The 26,230-nt window shown below is 45.8% G+C and overlaps 1 protein-coding gene across 6 annotated transcripts in view; it reads right to left on the reverse strand.

Annotated features, from left to right (window-relative positions):
- The window catches only part of DGCR2 (DiGeorge syndrome critical region gene 2), a 1,169,540-nt gene that overhangs the window by 296,177 nt on the left and 847,133 nt on the right, over positions 1 to 26,230 (reverse strand). For all 6 annotated transcript variants that reach the window (XM_069619936.1, XM_069619935.1, XM_069619934.1 and 3 more), the window contains one exon: positions 5,498 to 5,650. In XM_069619936.1, coding sequence (XP_069476037.1) covers positions 5,498 to 5,650 — 153 coding nt within the window. The remainder of the gene's footprint in view (positions 1 to 5,497; positions 5,651 to 26,230) is intronic.

Raw genomic sequence — 26,230 nt, forward strand, 5'->3', positions numbered from 1 at the left:
ACTTGGAAAAAACTCCCAAGATTCGAAGCTAAAAATGTCGGCGAACGCAATTAAAGATCTAAAGCTCAAATACCTTGCTCAAGGACCTGGCCCATTGGTAAACCAGATAAGACTACCTACCATTGCTTGAGATTTATAAAAAGAAGAGGGGCCCTAAAAATATCGTTGTGTCCAGAAAACATGCGTTTGATAAAATTCTGGTTGAAAAAAGAAAAGAGCTAATAAACTTTTGGGCCCCACAAAGACAAATCAGTCAGTGATTGAGGCTACCAGGTCATACAAATCCTACCTTAAACAACATCGGACGACATTATACCAGCAAGACGCCGAGGCAATTCAAATAGCCATACAGGGAATAGCCATACAGGGAAACAAAAGCCGTGAATTCTGGTCACTTTTAAATTCAACTTCACCAAAAGACGAACTATCCATAATTAACAACGTGGGTGAATCAGCATGGGCGAATTTCTTCAAAACTCTGTTTGCACTGCCAGAAACAACTTGGACAGTGAAGAAGAGACCAGAATCTGCAGAATGGATCATCCTGGACGATCGTGAAGAAATAACTTGTCAGATCAAGTCTCTTAAGAACTCTAGAGTGCCTGGTCCTGACGGGATCACGAACGTGGGCCTTAAGTCACATCGGGAAGAGTGGGCAGCGCTCTTGAGCGAAATCTACGGAAGATGCGCAAAATTGAAATCAGTTCCGCCATCATGGAAGTCAGCAACGGTGGTGCCAATTTTCAAAAAAGGAAATAAGGGCGACCCGGCAAACTATTGCCCGATCGCTCTGGTAGACTGTAATGGCAAAGTGTTCAGGTCCCTTCTCTTAAACTAATGTAAAGCGTGGGCTAAGACGGCGCCATGTGGGGACTGCCTGCAAACGGGGTTTAAGAAACACTTTGGAACATCCACAAACATTCTGATAATGAACATCCTGAAACAAAGTTCCAGAGGGAGGTCCCAGACTATTCATCTTCTTTGTGGATCTCACCCAAGCGTTTGACCGTATAGACAGGTCACTACTTTGGGATAAACTATTGCATGGAGTTGTCCAGCCCCCCTTTTGGAGCCCATTAAAGCTTTGTACTCTGGTGCTAACATGAGGTGCGTCTGGACCAACAAGGCCTCCTTTCTGCTCCCATTTTTACGCAAAGAGGCGCTAAACAGGACTGTCACCTGGCCCCAGGCTTTGTTGTTCCTAGCATTCCTTGGCGACATTAAAAACTCCGAAGCTACCGTAAGAAGCTTTCCGCCTAAAATAGGAAAAACCCAAGTAGGCATTCTTTCGTACGCAGATGATGTGATACTCCTCGACTACACGCCAATAGGGCTGCAACGCCAATTTAGCAACCTCCAGGCATACATGGAAAGAAACAACTTGAAGATCAACAAAAATAAAACTAAACTGTGTCCAAAAATTCAAGAAACAGCGTAAAAACAAAACTATTTCTGAACGAAAGTCCGATAGACAACGTGGCGGAGTTCAGATACTTGGAAGTTATCCTGGACAATTCTAAAAACGAGATAGGCATGCAAAATTTTCTGAATGAAAAAAACAGAAAACTAACAGCACAAGGCAGAGCTATTGACAGGAAATTTGGACGATTTTCCTTGATCCCTGTGATTATTTTTTACAAGATGAAGGTCGTGCCAACACTAGTTTATGGCGCAGACGCAACATCTAATATTTCAACATCTTTATGGTCGACTATGGAGGCAACCTTTTGGTGGGAAATCTTGGGACTTCCAAACTGCGTCTCAATAGCCTGCATTAGGAAAGAACTCCGTTTACTTTCCCTCAAGGCCTCAGTCAGATGTAACTCTTTGATGCTTTATCGCAAATGCCAGCAAGTTGCAAGATGCTAAACAGATGGTCAAGATGGAATCTAGAAACCTTACAGGATGTCTCAGCCGACGTAGAGACCCTTAACACCAACCCAATGAAGGTCCTGAATAAAGTGAAAGAGCCTGACTGGATTAAGACTGGAGAGAAAGTTGCCTCTAACAAATTGATGAGGCACTTGCCTTTGAATCCCCAAAAACTGAATGAGTTACAACCATTCATAAAGCAGTTTCCGTCTAAGCAAGCGAGGACGCTGTTATTGAGAGCAAGACTGAGCCTGTTACACACAAATGAAATTTTCTCTATACGGAGTCTTAATACAAGCAACGGTTGCAGATTCTGTGGTCTACCTGAAGTAGTGGAGTCCATCCGCCATTTACTTCTTTCCTGTCCAGCGACCTTGAGGATAAGATCACTCTACTTGAGGCACGTTTTTTCTGACTTTGTGCTACGGGACGAAGACCTTTGCTGGGCAAGGCTGATGGCTGTGGAAAAGAATGTGTGGTTGTTGGCAACATACAACATCTTACATCACATCCAAAAAGCCTTTCCGGCTCCAGCAGAAATGACGGAGCATTGCACTTTATCAACGGCTGTCACATAATAGAGTGCCTGGGGTCGTTAGTGCCTCGGCTAGTTAGTCCCTTTAAATCATCCTTTTGTTTAAAGACTTGAGAGCTTGAACATACTTCTACAACTCTTTGTCTTCATTTTCTACTGTTACTTTCTTTTTGTAAAAATCTTAAGGATTAAAAGACCAATAAAAAAAAAATATATATATATATATATATATATATATATATATATTAAATAAAAGAAAAGAACAGGAACAGGACTTACCTTCTTCTGGGTTGCTTTTTCAGCACAGTTCTCCTTGATGGGAAAGCTTCAGGTAGTCCCTTGACACTTCTTGTAGCAAGTCTAGTTCTTGACAAGGGCTCATCCAAGCCATTTTGTTCAGGTTCCTTTTCTTGGTCCGAGGTCTCTCTGAATAATTCTCTCTCTTCTATATTCTTCTCACTAAACCATACAGGTTGAATTCTTGTTAAACCTTCAATCCTCCTTATCAGTCTTTGTAAGATTCTCACTCTTCTCACACGTGTGCATGTCACTGGGACGAATAGGATCATTACCACTCTGCTTATAGGTTTGACACTGACTGGGACGAGTAGGATTACACCACTCTTTATATTCGGTTTCGCAAAATTCATATATATTACTTACGCCCGATTTCCCAGGTCCCTTTACCTGGAATAGAATGGGGCTGCATCACCAGTTCGGTGTTATTCCTTGCTTTGGCATCACGGTTAATCAGGATGGATTTTCTACTTCCGTCCGATTTCTCTGGAGGCGGTCTCTGAACGTGGTACCGGCTCTGTCCAGGTTCTTCTTTCTCTCTCCCTGATAGCCACCATCTCCAGTACTGATTTCCCTCCTTGGATAGGCTTCAGTCTGGCAAACCTGTTGTGGTCTGCAATCATTCTGCTTTATCCACGGCATGTCGAAGTTGGGGCTCTGTCAGCCCAGTTTGAAAATCCCTCCTGGGACTACGAGCATCTGGACACTCCAGTCGGTTGCTTGCTCCATAGTGCTCCCCGGGCACTGCTCGTCTCATTTCAACGTTGTCCCAGAGTTACCGGCTTCCCGCAGCCAGCCGGTTTGTATCTCCCAGGTTTCTGTTCTAGGTTCTCTGGATCGTCCCACTTTTAACACGCAACGCTAGGGCTTCCCCAGCCTCTCACCATAGACATTTCTTTGTGTTGGACTTTTAGTCTTATGGTTTCTTCATCTCAGTGTGACAGTCCTTTACTCCTGCACTCTTCCTCTTCACAGTACCATACTAATTTATATGGTCAGTAATTACATTACAATAGCATATGTATGAGGAGTCTTGGTGTGTGTCACTTGATCGAACTGTATTTTGTGTTTGAGGATAATACAAAAGGAAGTTCCTTAATGGAAAGTGGGATCTTATCCCCAAGATGGGAGTCTCTCCCTGTGAGGTCCCGCTTACCGCTACCCTAGGTGGAATGTTGCCTAGCGGGCTCACCTCCCTAGCCTCTCAGAAAGGGGCTTTCCTCTTGGGGAAAATGACTGAATCCTTTGATTAGTCACAGGAGGTATCCAACCTGCTGGCATCTCTTAAACCAGCAGCCAGATCAGCTAGATCAGAGTCCTGATTGTAAAGCTCCTAAGGAAAAACCCGCCCCTCACTGGAATCCAGGGGGTGAACCGGATGGTGTCGCCTTCCTCATCAAAGAGCTGACCCATGTTTGAACAGATCACACTTCATGGAGCAGAAGCATATTACAGTGAGTTTCCGCTGTAGATAGCAGTGAGGCTTCCATGCTTCCACGCCTAAAAAAGGGGACAGGTGGCGTGAGAGTGGACCAGTCTCTGTTGGTACAGCCAGAATTAAACGAGAAGACCATTTGGTTGGGTGCCAGGGAGGTGCTTCTGCTGGGTGCAGTAATTGAGGTGGGACCTACCTCTGCCAAGTGCACGAAGCTGAAGCTGCCAGCACTGGGGCTATGGCAGCGAGGTCCAGCTTCTTGAGGCTGAAATCCCAAGGTGTCGGTGAAGACATAGTGTGGAAAGGTATCTGGGTAGATGCTGAATCCTCTGACGTCCCACCAGCCTCCCCGGAATGAGTGAGGAGTTTGTTTCCTTGTGGAGGAAGAAGAGATGTCTGGAACTACTGGGAGAGCACAGGCTCTTCTTATGCTGCTGCGGCTTCCTGATTTTCACAAGAGGGGTCGCCTCCTCTTGGGCATCTCCAAGGGCTGAGGATCTCGTCAAAAGCAGGTCCAACCCCAGTGATTTTAACGGCATCCTCTTACCTCCATTGTGGAGAAAGGTGAACAGTTTTGCAGCACACTCCTGGAGGGATTCAAGAGGATGGACTGGCAGACTCTGCAAAACCCATGCCTCATGACACAAGTGTCTTCTCCCAGGCAACAAATACATACCTTGTAGGAATCCTAAATTGACATTTGCCTCCAAATCAAACTGTAACACCACCGAATTTTAGCTAGCATTGGCGGCGTTCAAAGCAGCGTATTTTGTCTGTGTGAGAGGAAAAAAAGAAACTGATGTCACAGAGGGCTGCTGGCTCCATGTACCCTGGCCCCAACTCCACATCTGGCATTAGGGGCATGCAACAGGCCTAGGCAGAGCGGACATGGAACTTTGTTGCCCCACCTACAGCTGATAAAGCTTCCGAAGGAAGCGGACACTGGAGAGGAGAGTTCCAAGACGAGGAATCTATGTGAGGAAGGAATCAATCCAAAATCTTTTTTTAATTTCCACCATTTATAGCTTGACTTAGGCTTGCAGATTGTTATTGTGGAAAAGGCAGAATGATTTCATACATTATTTAATGAAATTTCCAGAATCAGAACTCAATTCGGTCAATATCTCTCATCCCGCATGGGAACATGCAGTCAATGAAAACACCAATAAATGCATATCCCTAAATTGCCCAATGTCCCCAGACCACCTTGTGAATTATTATGCCAGCTTCCTTTTTACCCAGAGTTGGACTGCTACATTTAAAAAGAGTTGAAGGTCTAGCAGATACCTCTGACCCCTTCCCCAGCACTTGGTTCCACTTTCACACCATTGAATGACAAAGGGTTACAAAGAACTTACGGTTTGCGCCAATCAGAGACTCTATCCGCTCCCTGCGTCTCTGGCGCAGGCGGTGAACCATGAACAGAAGTAGGGACAGAATGAGGAATGAAGAGATACAGCTCACAATCAAACGCATCCCACTGGCCATAGAGTCAAACAGGCTGTTGCCATCTGCATGAAGAGATAGAAATAATTTCATGTTACCACTTTGTCCCACAGGACAGGCACAAACATGCCTGCAGTTTAAATAGCAAATCCAAGAGAGGGAACATTTTCAAAGAAGCAGGAATAAAGCCACATAAATTCACTGATATTTAGCACTGAATGTTTCATTCAGTAATTAAAACCAAAATTAACAAATGTAACTTTCAATTATGCATCAATTCCCCCACTGGATGTAAACAGTCTCTCTAGATTGTGGCCATGTACAAATTACCTCACTCTCATTCTTCATCTGAAGACACAATATGAAATAAAAGCCAGCCATTGTACATTTGTACATCGGATTGGTTTGATGAAAAGGAAGACAATTCTGTGTTGGAAATTGGCTTAATCATGATTAGCTAATATGCGCAGCTACTAAAGCTTCCATCGAACATTGTGGAAAAGATGGATGATAATCAGATTATTTGTCTTGGTCATGTGCTGCTTTTGCTATAATGAACAGTACATGATCAGAATCGAGATATAATCTCTCAGGAGATGGGAGATCCAACATATGGCAGCACAAAGGCCATTTCTTTCCTCAGGAGAATCTGCAGTAAGGTCAAAGGGTCATTTCACAAAATGAAGAGAAATAAAGACATTATCTAAATAAGTATTTGTTTCCTGCCTGATTACAGTACAATCCGAGAACATATTAAAATTCAGCTAAATTTCCCTGAGTGGTGTGAACAAAAGTTTATGTAAGTAGTCACAACAGAATCAATATGCATCTTTGAATACGGTATAAGCTTTAAAATGAAGCAGATTACTGTTGTGCATCTTATTTAATAAGGAATTGTACAGATGTATAATATCTGAAACAGGTTATTGAAACGAAAAGGCAATGCTGTGATGAATATAAAAAACAGAGCCAAGAAAGACAAGATATGGGCAATGCGATGGGTCACAAAAGTGAATTGGTGCAAAAATGTGCTGAACCCATTTATGCTTAATCCTAGTGTGGGTGGGAGGAGAAGGACCATAAGCAAACACCACAACATATCCATGCCAGTTCTGACAAATGCCTGTGCAGTCAAGTACAATTCCCAAGCAGGTTCATAACAGTATTTAGGCTTCCCGGTTTTTGGTTGAATCCAATAAACCCTGTAAAAACAACAAAGGGAGAAAAGGTGTCTCCTCAGTTTATACAAAAAAACACCGTTTTAACCCTGGTGCCTTAGTGTGAGCAAGGAAGGAAAGATTTTTGAAGAGGTGGCTGGATATGGGGCTCTGCATACAAAATGAAGGGCCCTACCCCCTTCACTCCCTAAATATGCTTGTGTGCTTTCTCCAATTGCTTCCTCTTATGTCCCGATTATTTATATGGGATACATTACTCACTGTAATATCCCGTGCATAGGTCGACATCTAGTGGAAGCTGCGGAGTATTACAGTTGTTTTCGAAACTCGAAAAGGGACGCCCACAGGGCGTGCCAGTAATACTACCCCTAGTGTGACGTCCACTGTACCCGTGTTCCCTCACGCGTCAAAGTCCCTCAGATTATTATTTTTCTGACATGAGGTAGCATGAGGTGTAGGGTGAGTACAGTTGTATCCAAGCAGATACGTACCAGACAAGCTCATAAGCATCCATGCGCCTTCTCTCCGAGGGGTGGGGGAGTGGGTCATATTTGAATCTAAGCAGATACAAGCATCAGAAATACGATTACGGTGAGTAATGTATCCCTTCTGAGGCTTGTGGAATCTGCTTAGATCACAATCTGTGTATAGATTAGCGAGCAGTGTAAGAAGGAGGTGGGATATGAGAAGGATCATGAGCGAATAAATGCCCAAGAACCGCTCGCCCACTTGTGTATCTGTCTTGGAACGAGTGTCAATGCAGTAGTGCTGAGTGAAAGTATGTATTGAGCTCCATGTAGCTGCTTTGCAAATACTGTCTAAAGGGACATTTGCAATGAAAGCCAGGGTGGCTCCTGTGCATCTTGTGGAATGAGCGCTGGGCGTAAAAGGCAGTGGGCCTCATTACGACCCTGGCGGAAAGTGACTGACCGGACCGCAACAGCGTAAATAGCGTTTCCGCCATTGCACGAAGGAGCAAAGTGCGGCCAATCACGACCCATCGGGCACGAGCATTACGCCATGGCGGAATCCGAAAGGCTGCGATGGCGGAAATGACCCCAAAACGGCCCTTACCGCCGCCGTACGCTGCACCAGGTGCAATACCGCCACCCATCTTAGCGGTCACCGTAATGAGCGGTCACCGTAACGAGCGTGCACCGCAAATTACGGCCACCGTAAATATACGGAAACGGAAGTAAAAGCATGTGGCCGGAACGGGAAACAGCACGCCGCACAACTATAAAATCCGAATCCCAACACAACCATAAAAAATCCGACCCTGACACACATCCCAACCCGTTAGCAACCCCAGTTAAAAAATAAATATGGGAAAGGTAGCCAAGAAAGCGTGTGACCGCAAGCGGCAGGTACACTTCTCCCGAGAGGAACTGACCGTGCTCACCGAGACCCTCCAGGAAAATTCCGCCGTCGTCTTCTCCAGTCAAATGACCAGGACGGCCCTTGCCAACAAGAAGGCCATATGGGCCCTGGTGGCACAGCGCGTAAGTGCGGTGGGGACAACACCCCGCACGCCACAGCAATGTCGCAAGCGGTGGGACGACCTGCGGATCCGCGTACGCAGCATACTTTCTGCGAACAGGAACATCGCCACAGCTACCGGGGGGGGTTCAGAGTCGCCCATCAAGTTGACCCCCTGGGAGGAAATCTGCGCCTCCACCATAGGAATAGAGAGCATAGAGGGAGTCGGAGGGATGGAGAAAGGAGTGCCGACATCCGGAGAATCAGGTAGGTTGGCCAAGAGAAACAATGCGAAATCCACAAACCACGAACATGTGCAGTACCATGTGACCCCATAGTGCAATACATACTTTGCCCTGACAGCGCCCTCTAAAAGTCAGAATGAACAAACGAATCAATCAAGAAGCCATAAACAACCCCTACATGTGCAGCATGCACCCCCTAACTGCAGGCAGCCAAATGAATGCATCCTCAATCCACACGAAAATGAGACCACCTCCAAGGCCCAGTCCCAAATCAGCCACATGTACCACCCCAATGCATTTGATACGTTGCCATTCCAAATCCGACAGACCCATAACTAACGCTCGCCCCTCTTTACTCCACCACAGGGTCCGATACCAACGACGAGCTGCAGGACACCCCTACCAGCACGCCTGCAAAGAGGGCCAGGACCAACGTCCCAAGAGCCTCCACCTCAGGTGCAAGGATCAAGACACGGCAGCAGCAGGAATCAAGTGGCAGCACACTGGAGGGGACTGCAACAGGCACCCCAGCAGCCAGCAAGTCCACAACCCCAGCACCACAGGTCCCCCCAAAGAACGTATCTGATGGCACTGCCTCTGGTGGTAGCAGCACCATAGGTGACACAGCTGTCATGCCAGCATGCTCCGACACGGAAAACAGTGCTGGCGACGTAGGTACCATCCATGACCTTTCCCAATCCCCCTGCATGTTCCATCCCCTACACCATGACGAAACCACGCAGGGGCACCCTGAAGACGACGACTGGCCAACCCCCACAAGTCCTGTGCCAAGGCAACATGTGTTGAGCAGCCCCCCTGTCACACCACCGCAAATGTCCATGGCCCAGCAGAGGCAACAGTCCCTCGACCTGCTGATCGAGCAACAGCAGGAAGCGTCCACGCTACTCAAGGACCATGCAAATGAATGCGGGGGTTCCAGGGCAGCCATGGAAACATCCACCGAGACACTCAGGGCACAAAAAGAGAAAAGTAGTGAGAGCCTCAGGGGAGAAATGGAGAGAAGCACCGAGAGCCTGAGAGCACAAATGGAGAAAAGCACCGAGAGCCTGAGGGGGGAACTGCATGCGACGTCCAAAGACGTTTGTGCTGAACTTGCTGCTGTGCGCCGTGTGCTCTCGGAGCTCTCACAAACCCTCAGAGACATGCATGGACGCGAGCAGGCAGAGACATCATCCGTGGCAAGTTCCGTCCAGGGCAGCCCCCAACGCAGATCTGGCAGGAACCTGCGCTCCACGGGCAGGGGTGCCCCTGATACCCGTAGAGGGGGCTTGCAATAGCGTCTACCCACGGACAGCATGCATATTTGGACACTGGTGTTGGGGGGGGAGGTAGTAGGGTGGAGGGGGTGTGTTGGGCTTCACTGGGTGGCGGGTCCATAGGGTGTATAAATCAAATCACATTAACAATACAGCACCTCATTATCATCCAATGACATGTGTGGACATTGATATTTGCGTACGAGGCCTTCATAGGCGTACAGTCCACAATGTGCCTGTACTACACACACACAGTGCCACAGGTCCCCTTTCCGTGTAATAGGCACCATGCGTGGTTGCTAGAAGCATGCATCTATGATGCTCTGTCGGATTGCACGTACATCCTGTGCCTCATGGACTCCTTGAGGTGCCTCCACATCCCCACCCTCATCACCATCATCATCCTCAGGTGCATGCAGTACAGCGTCAGGGGGCATGGGCACATTCCTACGTATGCACATGTTGTGCAGCATGACACATGCCATGACCATCTTAGAAACCTTCTCATGGCTGTACATGAGTGCCCCGCCAGACCTGCTGAGGCTGCGGAAACGAGCCTTCAGTAGGCCGAATGCCTGTTCAATGACCACACGGGTACGTGAGTGGGCATGGTTGTAGTCCTCCTCATGCTCGTTCTGTGGGTTCCGGATTGGTGTAAGGAGCCATCTCTTCAGTGGATACCCGGCATCACCTGTATGAGACGAATTAAGGGTGTCAGTGGAATGACAGTGCTAAGTAGCCCCCCCCCCCCCTGCAAGGTCATTGACGCATCAAATGGGCCACGATGTCATGCATGGAATGAGACTCACCGAGTAGCCAGGATCTGTGCCCTGCGTGTCGCTCCATGTAGCGTGGTATTCTTGTGTTCCTCAGGACCATAGAATCATGGGTAGATCCTGGAAATCTGGCACAACAATGCGTAAAGATCTTGTTGGAGTCACACACCATTTGCACATTGATTGAATGAAATTGTTTCCGGTTGCGGTACTGGACCTCCATGGCATGTGGGACAACCAATTCTACATGGGTGCAGTCGATGGCACCAATGCAACCCGGGATGCCGCCAAGTGCATGGAATCCCACTTTAGCGTTGGTAATCTCCTGGTACGTGCGTGGTAGTGTGATGTGGTCGTCGGCGTGCTTCAGGAGGGCATCGTGCACTTGGAAGAGTGTCCGTGAGAACAGTGGCTGTGAAATGCCATGCAACTGTCCCACTGTGTGCTGGTAGGTGCCTGTGGCCAGGAAGTGGAGTGCAGACACCACCTTCAGTAGGGGTGGGATGGCGGTTGGGCTATCTATCATGCTCACGAGGTCAGCATGTGTCATGTCCACAATGGCGATTATGGTGTCCCGGTCCAAACGGTAGAGGGTGTGGATCTGCTCAGCAGTGAGGTTGAACGGATCGGCTCGGAGGCGTGGGATTGCGGGCCGCCTGCGTGGTGGTAGTGGCAGTGCTTGTGGGCCTTGCTGACCCTGCCTTGCCCTCCTCCTCCTCCTTCTCCTCCGTCTCCCCTGTGCGCCCGGTTGTTGTACCTGTTGTTGTTCGTCGTCTTCTTGTAGTTGTAGCACTTGCAGTGCTATCTGGTACCCCAGGCCCAACATCGCTAGTCCTGCCGGTAGCATTTTGGAGTGGGAGTGGTTGTGGGAGGGGTTTGGGTCTGCAATATATGTGCTGTCGGCCTGTATGGCCTCCACCTGTGCTGATTGAATGAATCTGTGGCAGATGCAATCCCTTCTGGCCGAGCACGTCCCGCACGTAAGGCTGAATTTGGCCGCATGGCATCTTGGGATTTGAATCATGTATCAAATCCCGATGGCAGTGTGATGTACTTTGACTGATTTTCATGCTATGCTCCCATTGTTACACATGCTATGATTACAGCCGCTTCCATACCTGTGAAGAGTCAGTGGTATGTAGGGCTCGATCGATGGCCGACCCTCATGCAGCACAGTAACGTACTTCACCGACGGGCGTGGCGTGCCATTTGTGATTGCAGCCAGTTAGCATCATGACACACAGCCGCACTACATTGATGTAATTGTGAATGCAAGCGTTCACAGAAGCCTTTTCGACGTAATGTTGCAAGTGAGGAATTCGAAGGCCAGCATTTTGGGTTTTGAAGTAGCGGCGAGGATACGCCCACAGGTCTGGCTGGAAATGTAACGTTCTATTGTAGTATGTCCTTGGGACATGGCCCATAACGAGCAGGCAATGAATGATATGAATTGAATGGGATGCGCAACAGCGTAGTGGACGATAAGGCAGGACGTTCCCAAATCCATCTTGCTTCACAACACTACAGATCCGGCCAGGGGCACAGTGGTTTTTGCGGACTGCATTACGCACAGACGCGATGGAAGTTTCACATATTATGTGAGTGAATATTCATGCATTTTCATTGCGGGATGAGGGAATGATGTGTGGATGCATGGACTGATGATTCCGTTTAGGGTCTGCCATGTACATGGGTTTTTTGATTCACTCCCCTTCCCCTGCGTTATGTGATGCAAGGCTGCCATAGTGGGACATACGTCTATCTGCCCTTGTCGGATCCTCCCTGTCTCGACGCGCCTTCATACACTTGTGTCTAGGCACGTTACTAATCCCATGTCATGGGTTCTATCTTGACGGACGCATGCACAGTAACCGACGTTGACAATGGTGTATTTAGCTCGATTGGTTTCGTTGTGATTCGATACTGATTTAGGGGTGTGTATATTCCTTTGGAGTGGGCTAGCATGCATATGGGTGTGGATTTGGTGTGTTGAATGAAGATTGTAATGCATCATGAGTCCCGTAATGCAATCGGTTGATTTGTGTTTCTTTTGGGTGACAGGTATCTCCTGCCCTATTGCAGATGCCATCTCTACGCCACTCCTCCAGATGGTTTTTACTCTCGACTCCTGCAGCTTCGGGTGAATCAGTGGAGCACCATTTCGATCATATGGGACGATCGCCAATGGGCCACATGCCCTTACGCTGTACTGGTGGCTAGGTGCAACATTTCGGCCTTTCAGCTCGACTAGTGCCTGCCTCATGGGACGGACCTGCGGTTCTTGCCGCTTCCATGGTGCCTTTTGGAACGTTGATGTAGGCCCTGTGTGCCATGATGGTACAGGGCGTCACACAAGTGGAAGCCGGTCAATTATTGCAGATGCAGCCCTCGGTGATGATGGTTGTTTTGGTGGTATTTTGCAAATTGCTGTGGGGCCTTTGTCATTTGGATGTGCATTTAAATTGTATTCCGATATCTGACGTGTTGCGTTGTTCTTTGCAGGTGATGTGGCGATTTTCGCTTTGTGGCGGTATGTATTGCGTGATGATCTGCATTGTGTTCCGCCTTCTGAGTTGAGTTGCGTGGTACAGTACTGGCCGCGTTTGCCTACGTAGCACAGTATGGTCACGGATAGGGGCTGCCATTGTGACTGTTTACATGATGTGCTGTTCAGGGGCGGGGGATTGGCTTTTGGCCGACTGGTGCCTGTCAGCCAGGTCGATTGGTGGAATGATGGGTTGTTCAGAATGTGGCTGGTCACAGGTGACTGTGTTTGCGTGCGTTTGTTGGAGGGGGACTGGGGTCATGTCCATTGGAATAGCTTCTGTATTGATGCCATCTGTGCCCTGCAGCTCCCATCGGCCCCTCTTGGGATGAGCCTGGCTGCTCAGTCACTCTGCCGACTTGTGTGGTACATGCTTCTGCTGATGGTTGGTTTGTTTACTGGCATGAGTACAGGGCTGGTGCAATCCCCCTCAGGATGCTGTTTTGGATGTTGCCTTGCGCTGGTGGCAAGCGATGGGGGACTACTGTTGTTTTGTGTCATGTGTTCTTGATTTTCATTTTGATGTATTGTACCTTCACATGCCTGTGCTGCGTCAGTACGGCTATGGTGACATGCCGTACATGGATGCCCACTCACGGGGCGCTTTGAGCCCCTGCATGCTTTTCTACGTTGGCATGCATGGGTGAATTGTGGATTTCACTGGTTGCATAGTGTGAGTACATTGCGCCTGCCAGGAGTTGTGCAATGAGGCCAGGGAGTGGAGTACAGGCACTCAGTGGGCCATTTACGGTTGGTTCGCGTTGCCGTATTTCTCGCCATGGCGGAATGGTACTTTACGACGTGCTTGATGGCGTTCAGTGCATGTCCGCTAGGGTCAGAATTCGCGTACCGTTGCGCCATGGCGGTGATTCCGGTTTTGCAAGGCGCGCGTGCGCGTACTTGGTGCAGTTAGCGTTGCCGTTCACTGCGGTGTCGCTAATGGCATCGTACTTTACGGTGACGGGTCATGATCGCAACGAGCGGTGTTCGATGGCGGTATTGCATTTCCGCCATCATTTTTCCATTTCCGCAAGGGTCGTAATGAGGCCCAGTGTCTTATTTGATAGGGAATAGCACAGTTGTATCCATCCGACTATCCACCTAGAGATGGCATTTTTTTGAAATGCGGTCATCTTCTCTGCCTGGCGCTATGGAGACAAACAGCTGATCTGTTTTACTCAGCAGTCTGGTCTTATCTACATAGTAGAGGAATGTGCTCCTCACAGGTGTGTGGAGTTTTACCTCAGCTGAGCTGTTGGGTTCAAGAAAGAAAGCCAGTAGCTCAATTGACTGGTTTACATGAAATTTGAAAATGAATTTAGTGGAGAACCTATGGTAATTACGTAAAACCAGCTTGTCTTTGTGTACATCAAAGAAAGGATCCTGCACTAACAATGATTGTATTTCATGAACTCTTCTTATGGAAGTGATGGCCACTAAGAAGGCAGTCTTGTAAGTCAGACTTGTGCATTGGCCCAAAAGGGGGTCCCATGAGTTTACCGAGTACCACGTTGAGATCCCATCCTGGCGGTGGGTTTGAAATAAGAGGGTGAAGTCTCTTTTCTCCTTCCATGAATTCCTTGATGACAGGTAACTTCCACCACCATGATACTTTATTATGGTACGTGGTGTAGGCCTATAAAGCCGCCAGGTGGATTTTTAGGGAGTTGAATACTAACCCTGCATCTAGCAAACGAATCAAGTAAGTTAGATGTGGGAAGGGATACATTCTATGGGGTGATTTGTTTAGACTGCCACCAAACTACGAATCTTCTCCATTTGTCAAAGTAATTGTGTCTAGTGTTTGGTTTTCTTGATTCTTTCAATATATCCATGCATCTCTGTGGCAGGTTAAGATGTCCGAACTCTATGACCTCAGGAGCCATGCTGCCAAGTTCAATGAGTGAGGCTGCGGGTGCACTGTTAGGCCCTCGTGCTGAGTGAGTAGTACAGGCACAGGAGTTTGATGGGATCTCACATCGCCAGTTTGCACAGACATGTATACTATGGTTGCCTTGCCTACATAGGAGCAACTAGGATAAGCGTCATCGGTTCCTTGTGGATCTTGTTCACCACCTTCCTCATGAGAGCAGCCACGTATGACGTTTAACAGTACCCTGAACAATTATTCTTCCGGCATTGTCCGCTGCGTCAAGGTTGGTCTTAAGTAAGCAGCTTGACACTGCCCTCCCTTCAGCGGCCACCTGTTCTAGCTGGGATTTCAGTGGTTCTGGGGCCGACGATAGTAGAGCCGACACTTACTCCCATTTGTGGCAAATATAACTGGTGTAAATCTTTTTGCTTTCCTTGTCGGATGGGATCTCAGAGGAAGCAAGGGGGGTGCCCGCTCTTTTCCTAATTGTAGCTACAACTAATTAGTCTGGCTTCAGCTGCCCTCTAATATACAGTGGGTCTGAAGGTGCAGGTTTAAAAAGCTTTTCTACACGTGGGTTTACAGCCCGTGTGAGGTTAAGGGCTTCTAATGACCGTTGTATCCTGCGCTGTATTGACTTGAGTAGAGGAATAAACTGTGCCATGGTTTTCTTGTCCCCAAGGATCTGTTCTAGAAAGTCCTTGTCCACCTGTACCTCCTGGGTGTCAATCTGAAATTGCTCTGCCGCCCTGGCTACCACCTCGTTAAGAAGGAGTTGGTTGTCAATGGGAGAATCAACTATAGGAAGGTCCTGATCAATAGGTGAATCTATCGGATACATATTGGCCTCTGGGTCAGCCTCTTGGTCCTCATCATCCCCATAAGAAGGGTCTGTTGCCTCCTCATCGTATTGAGGGTTAGCTGCCTCTGCAGTTGAGAGTTCTTTGTTCGGAGTCTGGGTCATAAAGCTCCATGACTGCACTAGGCACTGGAATTTCTGAACAAGACCTTTTATAAGGGGGTTGAGAAGGTTAAGCAGAGACTTGAGATCCAGAGGGGGCTGTTGTAGGGGGAGTGGAGTGGAAACTGTTAGTATGCAGGATCTTTTTTGTAGAAATTGGCCATAAAGGACATTCTCCTCATGACCCCATCTATGTCTTTTTTGTTTTTATTTATTTGTTTTGGTTTGTTGAAACCTTTACAAAATTATACCATACAAAAACAATCAAATGACAAAGCATTAATCCAACAATAAATTACTTTTACATTTGCATACAAGAAAAGGTAAAAAAAAAAATTTCAAAGGGAAAAATTTCACTTTATGAAACATTACCACATGATACACTCTTTTGCAACCATTTTAAAAATACATTGTGCTACCTTTATACAGGACTGAAGCCATTTCACAGGCCTGTAGTCATTTTCTTAAAATTTGATTTGATTACCTAGCTTTTTAGTCCAAATCCTCATAATTAGGTGAGCACCGAACATAGTACACATAAAAAGGCGAAACTTCATCATCAAGCATATGCCATAGAACATCATGCAACCATTTTCATGTAAGAGAACAAGTATTTTTCAGAAACTCATTCACTTTCATTTTCAAAGTATTAGAGGAACCATGCAGCATTTCATACCAGAGTTTGTCTCTTTGTCTCAACGCAGGCTGTGTTCGTTACAAACAATGAGAAACTTTCTAATCTCTTCTCCAATAATATGGGACATACCAGTAATAAGTGATTCAGAGATTCACTAACACCCTTTAGTTTGCAAAACCGACATTCATCATTCCTTCCAATACTCAACCCACGAATAAACAATCTCTCTTTTGTACACAAAACGTTGAATCTGAAACGCATAAGAGTTTCTAAATTCTCTTGATGGATATTTCTTCAAAAATTCTTCCGGGTGAGGAAGAAACTTCCAATAGGAAATGCTTTCAAAGTATAGCTTAGAATTGAACAAAACTACATCATTTTCCAACCAATCATAAGCATCAACTATCTCCTTTACCTTGACTGGATACCTAAGTAGAGTCTTTACATACAATCCCAGGTCAAGCAGTTTTTTTCTCACAATCTAACTTCAATTTATACATGAAATTACCATTTGTTGCATCACTCAGGTAAGAATATATTGAACTGCTTTCAGCAACCAGACATTTTCTCAATAGAGCCAGTTTTTTGTTGAACATAATGCTGGTAAGTGAGTGTAGACCAAGTTCATATCTGAGTAGTTCCAATGGAACACATTTCGGGATGAAATAGAATATCTTCTGCCAGATCATGGCCTCCAGTTGGCGTAAAAGAGTCCACATGGTTCCAGGGAAAAATTCACTCCCGTACGCTAGTCTTGGAACTAACTTACGCCTATAGAACAGAATGTATGGTGCTAATGTGAATTTTCCATATATCCTTTCTATTGCCCTCATTTGATTCAAAGCCACCTTAGCTTTTTGTATCAGATTGCCTCTTAGCATCACACAGGAGTTGCTAGCAAAAACATACCCCAAGTAGCGAAGAACTGCTTGGCTTTTGATTTTAACACCACTACAACTCCGATAAGAAAAGAATGGAGTAGGACTTTTGCAACCGGCTTGAAAAATTATAGTTTCACGTGGATTAATTTTCAATTTCCTTTCATCTATAAAAGAACCAGGCATTAATGAATCTTTGGAGGCCTATTATTGTACAGACCATTAACAAAAAATCATCAGCATAGGCAACCCATTTAATGTTCATGCCTCCAATCTTCGGTCCAATGAGCCCACTAGTATTTAGGGATTTGCCCGCATTTGAGACATAAAGATTAAAGAGTTTTGCAGCCAGTCTGCACCCTTGTTTGAGCCCATTGCCAGTTGGTATAGTATTAAGCAGGAGACCTATATTGTTAAGCCTAACTCTGATTGCTGTTTCTGTATATAGATGAATAACAACATCAAGCAAAGCCCTATCAATGCCCAACATGGACAAGGTTTTCCACAATGCTGTTCTATCTACAAGATCAAAAGCAGATGTTAAATGCATAGATGCAATATATAAATGCTTCATTGCTTTTTGTCTAACTACACTCATTAATTGTGCCACCAAAAGTCCACCAGCATCACTCCCTATAGCTTTACGAAAACCCATCTGCCTGAAATCTAATATACTGTTGTCATCAATCCATATGGTAAGTTTTTCGAGTACAATTGCTGCAAACATTTTTGATTCAAGATTCATTAATGTGATTGGGCGATAATTTTTGGGACAAAGACGATTGCCCTTCTTGAATAACAATACATATGATGTTTTCCAATTATTCGGTATCTTCTTTTTTCTGCAAATGTCCACGAATAATAAATGCAGAAGTTTAGACCACAAATCGATGTCACTTTTTGAATTGGCAAATGACAGTTGATTGGGACCTGGAGAGGAGGTGGGCTTAGATTTTTTAATTATTCTTTTGATATTCAATACAGATGTATCCAGATGCCATGCAACTATAGACTCTTCATGCGACCATTGCACATCTGGCTACCTATGAAGGAAACCAAAGTATGTGGACCAAACCCCAGAATCAATAGGGTTCATTTGGAGTTGATGTTGTGAACACTGATCTTTATTTATAAGAGGCCAAAAGCAGCTATTATTCCCACGCATAGCTTCAATCATTGCCTCCCCATAATTTTGAGCAAGTTCTCCTCTAATGCTCTTAATCCAATTTTTATAGGTTTGTTTATATTGCCTAATTTGTAGGCACCTCTTCAGATCCCCCATGTCCATTTTCTTTATGCTGCGAATAGACTTTCTCATGTTAATCTTCGCATTTTTTATGACCTGGGCAATATAATGTGTGCGCGCGCATGATTTATTTCTATGCTACCACTTATAAGTACTTTACTGTGATCTAACATATTTTCAATGTAGTCTCCAAAGACATCAACAAAATACCAAACAAGTTTTTTCTCATAATTTGAGTAAGCAAAATCCTGTGTTACAATAAAGTTGGTTTGTTCCAGTTTACCTCGATTCCATTTTACACGCTTCCCACCATTATATGCTTCAATCTGTATTGGAAAGGACATACTTTCCTTATGGGCCTTGCCCCATGGGAGTTCTAGACTCAACATTGCATGATCACTATTACTATCATATAAGACTTCAACGTTTTTGCAATAAAATTTCTCGTGTGTACTTGCAAATATGTAATCTATTATAGAACATGAACCACGAGCAGCTCATGTAGGCGCAATGTTGTAGATCGGCTCAAAACCCCAACTAGTACCAAAATCCAACCACTGGTAACCTCCAGATTTTTTGCTATGAACGCTAGGCGGAAATGCACGCACCAAATACAGATCGTCCCTTGTAAGAGAACAGTCAGCATTCAGGTCGCCCGCAAGTAATATAAATCCGTGTGGCTGAATGTCAAGCCAATTACCAATCTCTTACTTTAGACACAAAAAGGAACTCCTCTAAGGGACACACCTTCTCATCACATGTATTCCAATAAACATTGAACATTAGAATATGAACAATTCCAGCATTGGTTGACAATTGAAAACTAGCTCGTATGGAACAATCCTTCACAAAGGCGCTGTTTACAAGATTACTCTCATCGATTCTATAAGCAAACACCAGTCCACCGCTCTGTCTACCTCTGCCTTTTTTTTTGTTGTTGCCGGTAGACATATTGAGTTAAAACGATCTATATATAAACTAGAAGTGACCCATGTTTCTTGTAGCAACATTTGCTAAGTTTTGCACGTTCTTATGTGTCAAGCAAGAGATGTTTTGGGACTGATTTCAGTTGTTCTATAGATTCCCGCAAGGAAAGTGCAAGCCAGCGCCATTCTTGCATGTTCTTCAGACAGGACTTAGCTTGATTTATGACCTCAATCCCTTCATTTTGCATAAGTGGTGGTGCAGCTGTACTATCAACAAAAGTACCATTATACACGCGATTCACCTGTGATGGTTTGTGACTAGATGTATCACTATATGGTATAGTATCAAAATCCTTCCTCTGGAGAGCCCCCTTCTTTCAAAAGTAGTGCTCTGATCAGCGGAGACTTGATAATCAGGCGTACATAATCATATCTTAGGTTATGAATGAAGTCAACCAGTTGGATGTCTGCCAATGTTATCAGACAGAGTTCCAGAATTTCATTAATTAAATTCAGTATGTATGGTCTGTTCAATGCACTAGGCCCACCTTCCTCAAGTAAGTAATACAAAATAAGACTATGCTCATTTGGGAAGGCCGGATCACTCCTTCCTGTTCTCACAGGAACAACGCTAGCAACAGGCACTATACCAAATGAGTCACATACCACCTCTGGCTTAGAAATGGTCTCCATAATGCCCCCTATCTTTACAGTTTTATTAAGCTCAGTCGGAGCATACCCACTGCAGCCGGTATATAGCTTTTTTTTTTTTAGTATGTTATCAATCATGGTTCCAAGAGTGTTTTCTGTAAGCCCTTCAAGGACAGAGCCTGAACCATGCACCATAGCTTCATTCATCACATTCGGCAACACACACTTACATTCACTCGGCCTCTGTGTGTTTAGAATATTTTCAAATCAATGAACAAACAGCTTGCTCTGTAAGACCTACATGAGGAGGAACATGGCCAGCAATTGTGGGATCAGACTCTAGAGCAAGATTAACATGCTCAGATCTAGGAGCATCTTTCTCACTCCACGCATGTGCTGCAGGATCATGGGCAAAGACAGGACAGATGGCAGGCTGCATGTCATCCACACATAGTACTGACCCACTCATTGAGTGAGGAGGTACAAAAGGTGACAGAAAACCAGCTGATGAGGGTGTGTTCGTACGTGACTGCACTTCTGGATTTTTAAATATGTTGAATATATCAGCCACACCCCTTTCCTTACGCCTAAGATTTCTATCTATCCTGTCAGTCACCTGTTTGTGTTTCAAGGCATCTGTTAATCTATTAAAACCCTCAGAATGCTCTTTCTCGATTACATTTTCAGCTTTTGACGTCTGGTCCGCTATTAATGGTCTAGCTATTTTGTTTATATCAGACACATACAAGCCTTCCTTTTCAGTTTGAAAATCATCTCAATCAGGCCATAGGTCCAGATTTCTCATGAACTTACGTGAGCTGTTATTAAAGCCCTAATGTAGGGATACATTTTCTTTTTAGCTTTTTTAATTTGTTTTTTTAGACATTTGTGCTGGCTCTGATCCGTTCATGATGCTAGAACCATTATCAACATTTACGTTATTATCTGTATGTATATGTGCATTGGGCAGTTGCGCTTGAGCCTCATCTTGAATCAAGATGGTTTGGTCGGGAATTAGTATGGGTTCACTTCTAGGCTCCGGGTCACATGCAGCCAATGGATTAGCACAAATATCACGACTTGCTGGATTCGTGCTAGATCTTTTATTTATGCATTAAGCCTCCCATTCATTCATTATTCTGATACAAAGTTCAGGCAGAGCTGTAAAGGCCAAGACTATTTCATGTAACAGTCTAGACTGCTCCTTGAGTTCTAGAAACATCAGACCATTCACACTAGCATGCCCACTATCAGATGCTGCCTTTACATATGTGGTATGTTGGTGATCCGGGCCCTCTGTAATAGTTTCTAGATGCTGCCCAATTCCCGTAAGGGTATTATCTACTGTGCTAAAAATAGGGGGTGTGTTGTCAAACATCAGGCTGGAGTTTAAATCAGAGTCGGGCATATTATCAAGTGCTGGAATGCCATCCCCCTCATATAAACTTTGTGAAGAACCAAGACATGCAGCATTGCAAGCGTCAACCAAACCATCACAATCATTTGAACAGGACTGGGCACTTTCAAGTCATCCGTATCGGACGAGCTGGGCAATGCGGTCGCAATCTCCAAAGTCATGCTCGCACAACGTGTCAAAACCTGAGGAACAAAGGTTGCTTTCTGTATTATTTTACTTCAATAGGCTGACATTTTAACAAGCCAAAAGCACGAGTGACCACGATACACTTTCACGTGTCTTAACCAACCATATGTCTTAACCCTTCATTACCAGCAGAATGACAATTGCACAGGTTATAAGTATGTATAGGCTGTCACGCGGCATATGCAAACCAAACTGAAATATGACTTCCAGACCTAACAGGCAGGACAATTACAAATTGCAAATGTGATTAATCACAGAAAGTAATGCACAAAGAGGGATAGCATAACACATGCAGCATAAAGCACTGCAGGCACCTCTTGTCTTAATCTCTATCCTCTAACCGTCGCACAGTGCCACATCGACACTAAAGAGGATTGAGAGGTACAACGTGATTACAAACACGCTCGAGTTACAAAGTAAGGCTGCTGACTCAATGCTTGACGTGTAGAAGCAGCAGAACAGCAAAACAGCTACTTCCGAGCTACTTCTTGGACCGCGTGCGCAGGAGCGCGTGGCGGGGCCACTTTTAATGATGCGTAAAAAGGGGCTGTGGCAATTATCGATGAACAATAATAATTATATTAAAGTGTCCACCAAAGTCCACTTTCGTCTGTAGAGGTGTAAGGGGATCGTAGTGGGCATACCAGCACAAGTACTCCTCTTTGAATGTAGCACAGTCTCCTGGCACAGCAAAACAGCTACTTCCGAGCTACTTCTCGGACCGCGTGCGCAGGAGCGCGCGGCGGGTCCACTTTTAATGATGCGTAAAAAGGGGCTGTGGCAATTATCGATGAACATTAATAATTATATTAAAGTGTCCACCAAAGTCCACTTTCGTCTGTAGAGGTGTAAGGGGATCGTAGTGGGCATACCAGCACAAATACTCCTCTTTGAATGTAGCACATAGTCTCCTGGCACAGCAAAACAACTACTTCCGAGCTACTTCTTGTGAAGACCATTCTGCTGAATTTAGGATTACCAAGGGTTGGGAAGGAAGTCCCAAGTCTTCATCTGTGGGAGGAATAACCCCAGATTTTTTAGGCCTAGGAAGGTTTATCCTTATGAGGGATGGGCCTAGTTTCTTTAGGTTTCTCCTTATGAGAAGTTTTTTTCCCCAATGAGGAGTCTTTGAGGACTTTGTGTTCTTTTTCCACCCCCCCCCCCAGGTGCCCAAAGGCGTGTTTATTGGACTGATTGGGGCCTTCCATGATCTGACGCAGAGTGTCAACTTTTGGGTGTGGGAAGGGCCGAGGCCTCGTCTGCTGACGATCGGCCCTCGGAGGGAGTTTTACACGCGACACCGTTGCCGTCTTTCGACGGTTGGGACCTGTCGTGCGGCGATCTCGAGCGAGAATGCCCAGAAGACAGGGACTCAACAGACCTTTCCCTAGGTGCCGTGTGTTGTCGACTGCTCAATCCATGTGTGGAGTCTCGACTTGGGGTTATGTGTTTAGTGGTGAGTGGTCTTGATGCGATTCTGCCACTGGGTGTAGTCTCCCGAACATGGCCGCTGGCCTGTCCTGCGGGGTCGGGGCCTGTGCTTGGTTAGCTGAGGCTACCCCATCGCACTCGGCATCCAAAGCCGCGGTGTTGCTGCCATCACTGAAAGCCCCTTCTACTTCCATGGCCTTGAGTTGCCTGGCATAGTGGGCCCAGCATTTAGTGGAGCGGTCCCTTAAAGTCTTGGGCTTGAAGAGCATATGTGCTCGACAAGACACCTCGATGTGGTCTGTGGTAGACAAGTTACAGACTAAATGCTTATCTGCCCACGGGAATTCACGATTGCACTTGGGGCAGAACTTAAATGGCGTCTTGTCCATAACTACAAACTATGGCAGCTGGGCGAAAGTAGTGTAAGGGGGGCATATACATGCTAAAATGACCTCCCCCGCCTCTCTCCCTACTGTCTGGGGCGAGATCCGGGGTGGCCTTCCAAGGCCGAACGGTCTGTCGCAGTAGTCTTTCGACCGTCAGTCTCTCTTGTCTTCACCGGCGTGATGTTTCCATGTTCGGTGAAGTAAATGATAGAAAGAAAAGCTATTAGTAATTGAACTAAGTAAAATGGCTTTATGCCGAAAGAAGAACTCCGCTGTGCGTCTGTCTAGAATGGGGGAAAAAAACAACCTGAGGGACTTCGACACGTGAGGGTTCATGGGTACAGTGGATGTCACACTAGGGATAGCATAGGGATCGACGTCCCTTTTCGAGTTTCGAAAACAACTGTAATACTCCACAGCTTTCCCTAGATGCCGGCCTATACAAAGCATAGTTTTCGAAACTCGAAAAGGGACATCGACAGGTCATGCCAGTAATACTATCCCTAGTGTGACGTCCACTGTACCCATGGTCCTTCACGTGTCGAGGTCCCTCAGATTGTTATTTGTCTGACATGAGGTAGCATGAAGTGTAGCGCGAGTACAGTTGTGGCCAAGCAGATACAAATCAGACAAGCTCGTAAGCATTCATGCGCCTTCTCTACGAGGGGAGGAAGGGTGGGTGCATGTAAATCTAAGCAGATACAAACATCAGAAATACAATTACGGTGAGTAATGTATCCCTTCTGAGGCTTGTGGAATCTGCTTAGATCACATGCTGTGCATAGATTAGCAAGCAGTGTTAGGAGAAGGTGGTGGGATGTGAGAAGGTTCATGTGTGAAGAGATGTCTTCGAATCGCTTGTCCCATCTGTGTATTTGTCTTGGAATGAGTGTCAATGTAGTAATGCTGAGTGAAAAGTGAAAGTAAGTACTGAGCTCCATTGTAGCTGCTTTGCAAATGCTGTCCAGAGGGACATTTGCAATGAAAGCCAGAGTGGCTCCTGTGTTCCCTGTGGCGTGAGCTCTGGGTGTAAAAGGCAGTGTCTTGTTTGATAGGGAATAGCACAATTGTATAGATCTGACTATCCACCTAGAGATGACCTTTTTTTTAAATGCGATCTCCTTCTCTGTCTGGTGCTATGGAGACAGTTGGTCTGTTTTCCTTAGCAGTCTGGTCTTGTTTACATAGTAAAGGACTGCCCTCACATCTAGTGTGTGGACTTTTACCTCAGCTGAGCTGTGGGATTCTGAAAGGAAGCCGGTAGCTCAATGGACTTGTTTACATAAAATTTAGAGATGAACCTAGCGTGCGTACGTAACACTAGATTGTCTACGTATCATAAAGAAAGAATCCTGAACTATGAAAGCTTGTATTTCACTAATCCTTCTAATGGAAGTAATAGCCACTAAGAAGGCAGTCTTATAAGTCTGGTGTTTAAGACTTGACTTGTGCTTCGAGTCGAAAGGAGGTCCCATGAGCTTAGAAAGTACAACATTGAGATCCCATCCTGCCGGTGGGTTAGAAATGGGAGGGTGAAGTCTCTTTACTCCCTCCATAAAATCCTTTATGACAGGCACCTTCCACCATGAGATCTTGTTGTGGGAGGTCGTGTATGCTGACAAGGCTGCCAGGTGGTCCTTTAAGGAGTTGAATACTAACCCAAACTCTAGCAAGTGGAGTAAATAAGTTAAAATGTGAGATGGAGGACATTCTATGGGGTTAATTTGTTTAGACTGGTACCAAATTACAAATCTCCTCCACTTGTTAGGTTTTCTTGCTTCCTTCAAGATATCCATAAATCTTTGTGGTAGATTAAGATGTCCGAACTCTATGACTTCAGGAGCCATGGGGCCAAGTTCATCGAGTGAGGTTGAAGGTGCACTATTAGTCCCCCGTGCTGAGTGAACAGGCTGTATGGGCACGGGAGCTTGTTGTGATCGCACATCGCCAGTTTGCGCAGATGTGGATACCATGGTTGTCTTGCCCACATAGGAGTAACTAGGATAAGCGTCACCTATTTCATGTGGAACTTGTTCACCACCTTCCTCATGAGAGGTGTTGGGGGAAATGCGTAAGCACTTTTCCCTGACCAATTCATCCATAGTGCGTTCCCCTTGGATCCTGGCTGGGGGAACCTGGATGCGAAGTCTGGGCATTGGCTGTTTTCACATGTAGCGAACAAGTCTATTGTGGGCAAACCCGACAGCAAGACAGAATGTAGTCGCAACTCGTGCTCTTCTGGTAGGGGATCTCTGCTCAATAAGTCTGCGAGAGAGTCAAGTTCCCCTGGAACGGAGGGAATATCTTCCGTTTGAGCGCCCATTTTCAAATTTGTTGCGCAAGCCTGGACAGACTTGGAGAACGTGTGCCCCCGTTTGTTGATGTAAAACATTGCTGTAGTGCTGTCTGTCACACAGATTGGTTCGCTAGGTGAAACTAGAATGCCTGCAGGGCTTTGAATACTGCCAGCAGTTGTAGCACATTGATGTGGTTTGTGCTGCCACACAAGACCACATACCCTGAACTGTGTGGTGAAGGTAATGACCCCCCCTT

Source organism: Ambystoma mexicanum, chromosome 10 (assembly GCF_040938575.1).
Source record: "Ambystoma mexicanum isolate Mex_15411 chromosome 10, UKY_AmexF1_1, whole genome shotgun sequence".
Taxonomy (NCBI): Eukaryota; Metazoa; Chordata; class Amphibia; order Caudata; family Ambystomatidae; genus Ambystoma; species Ambystoma mexicanum.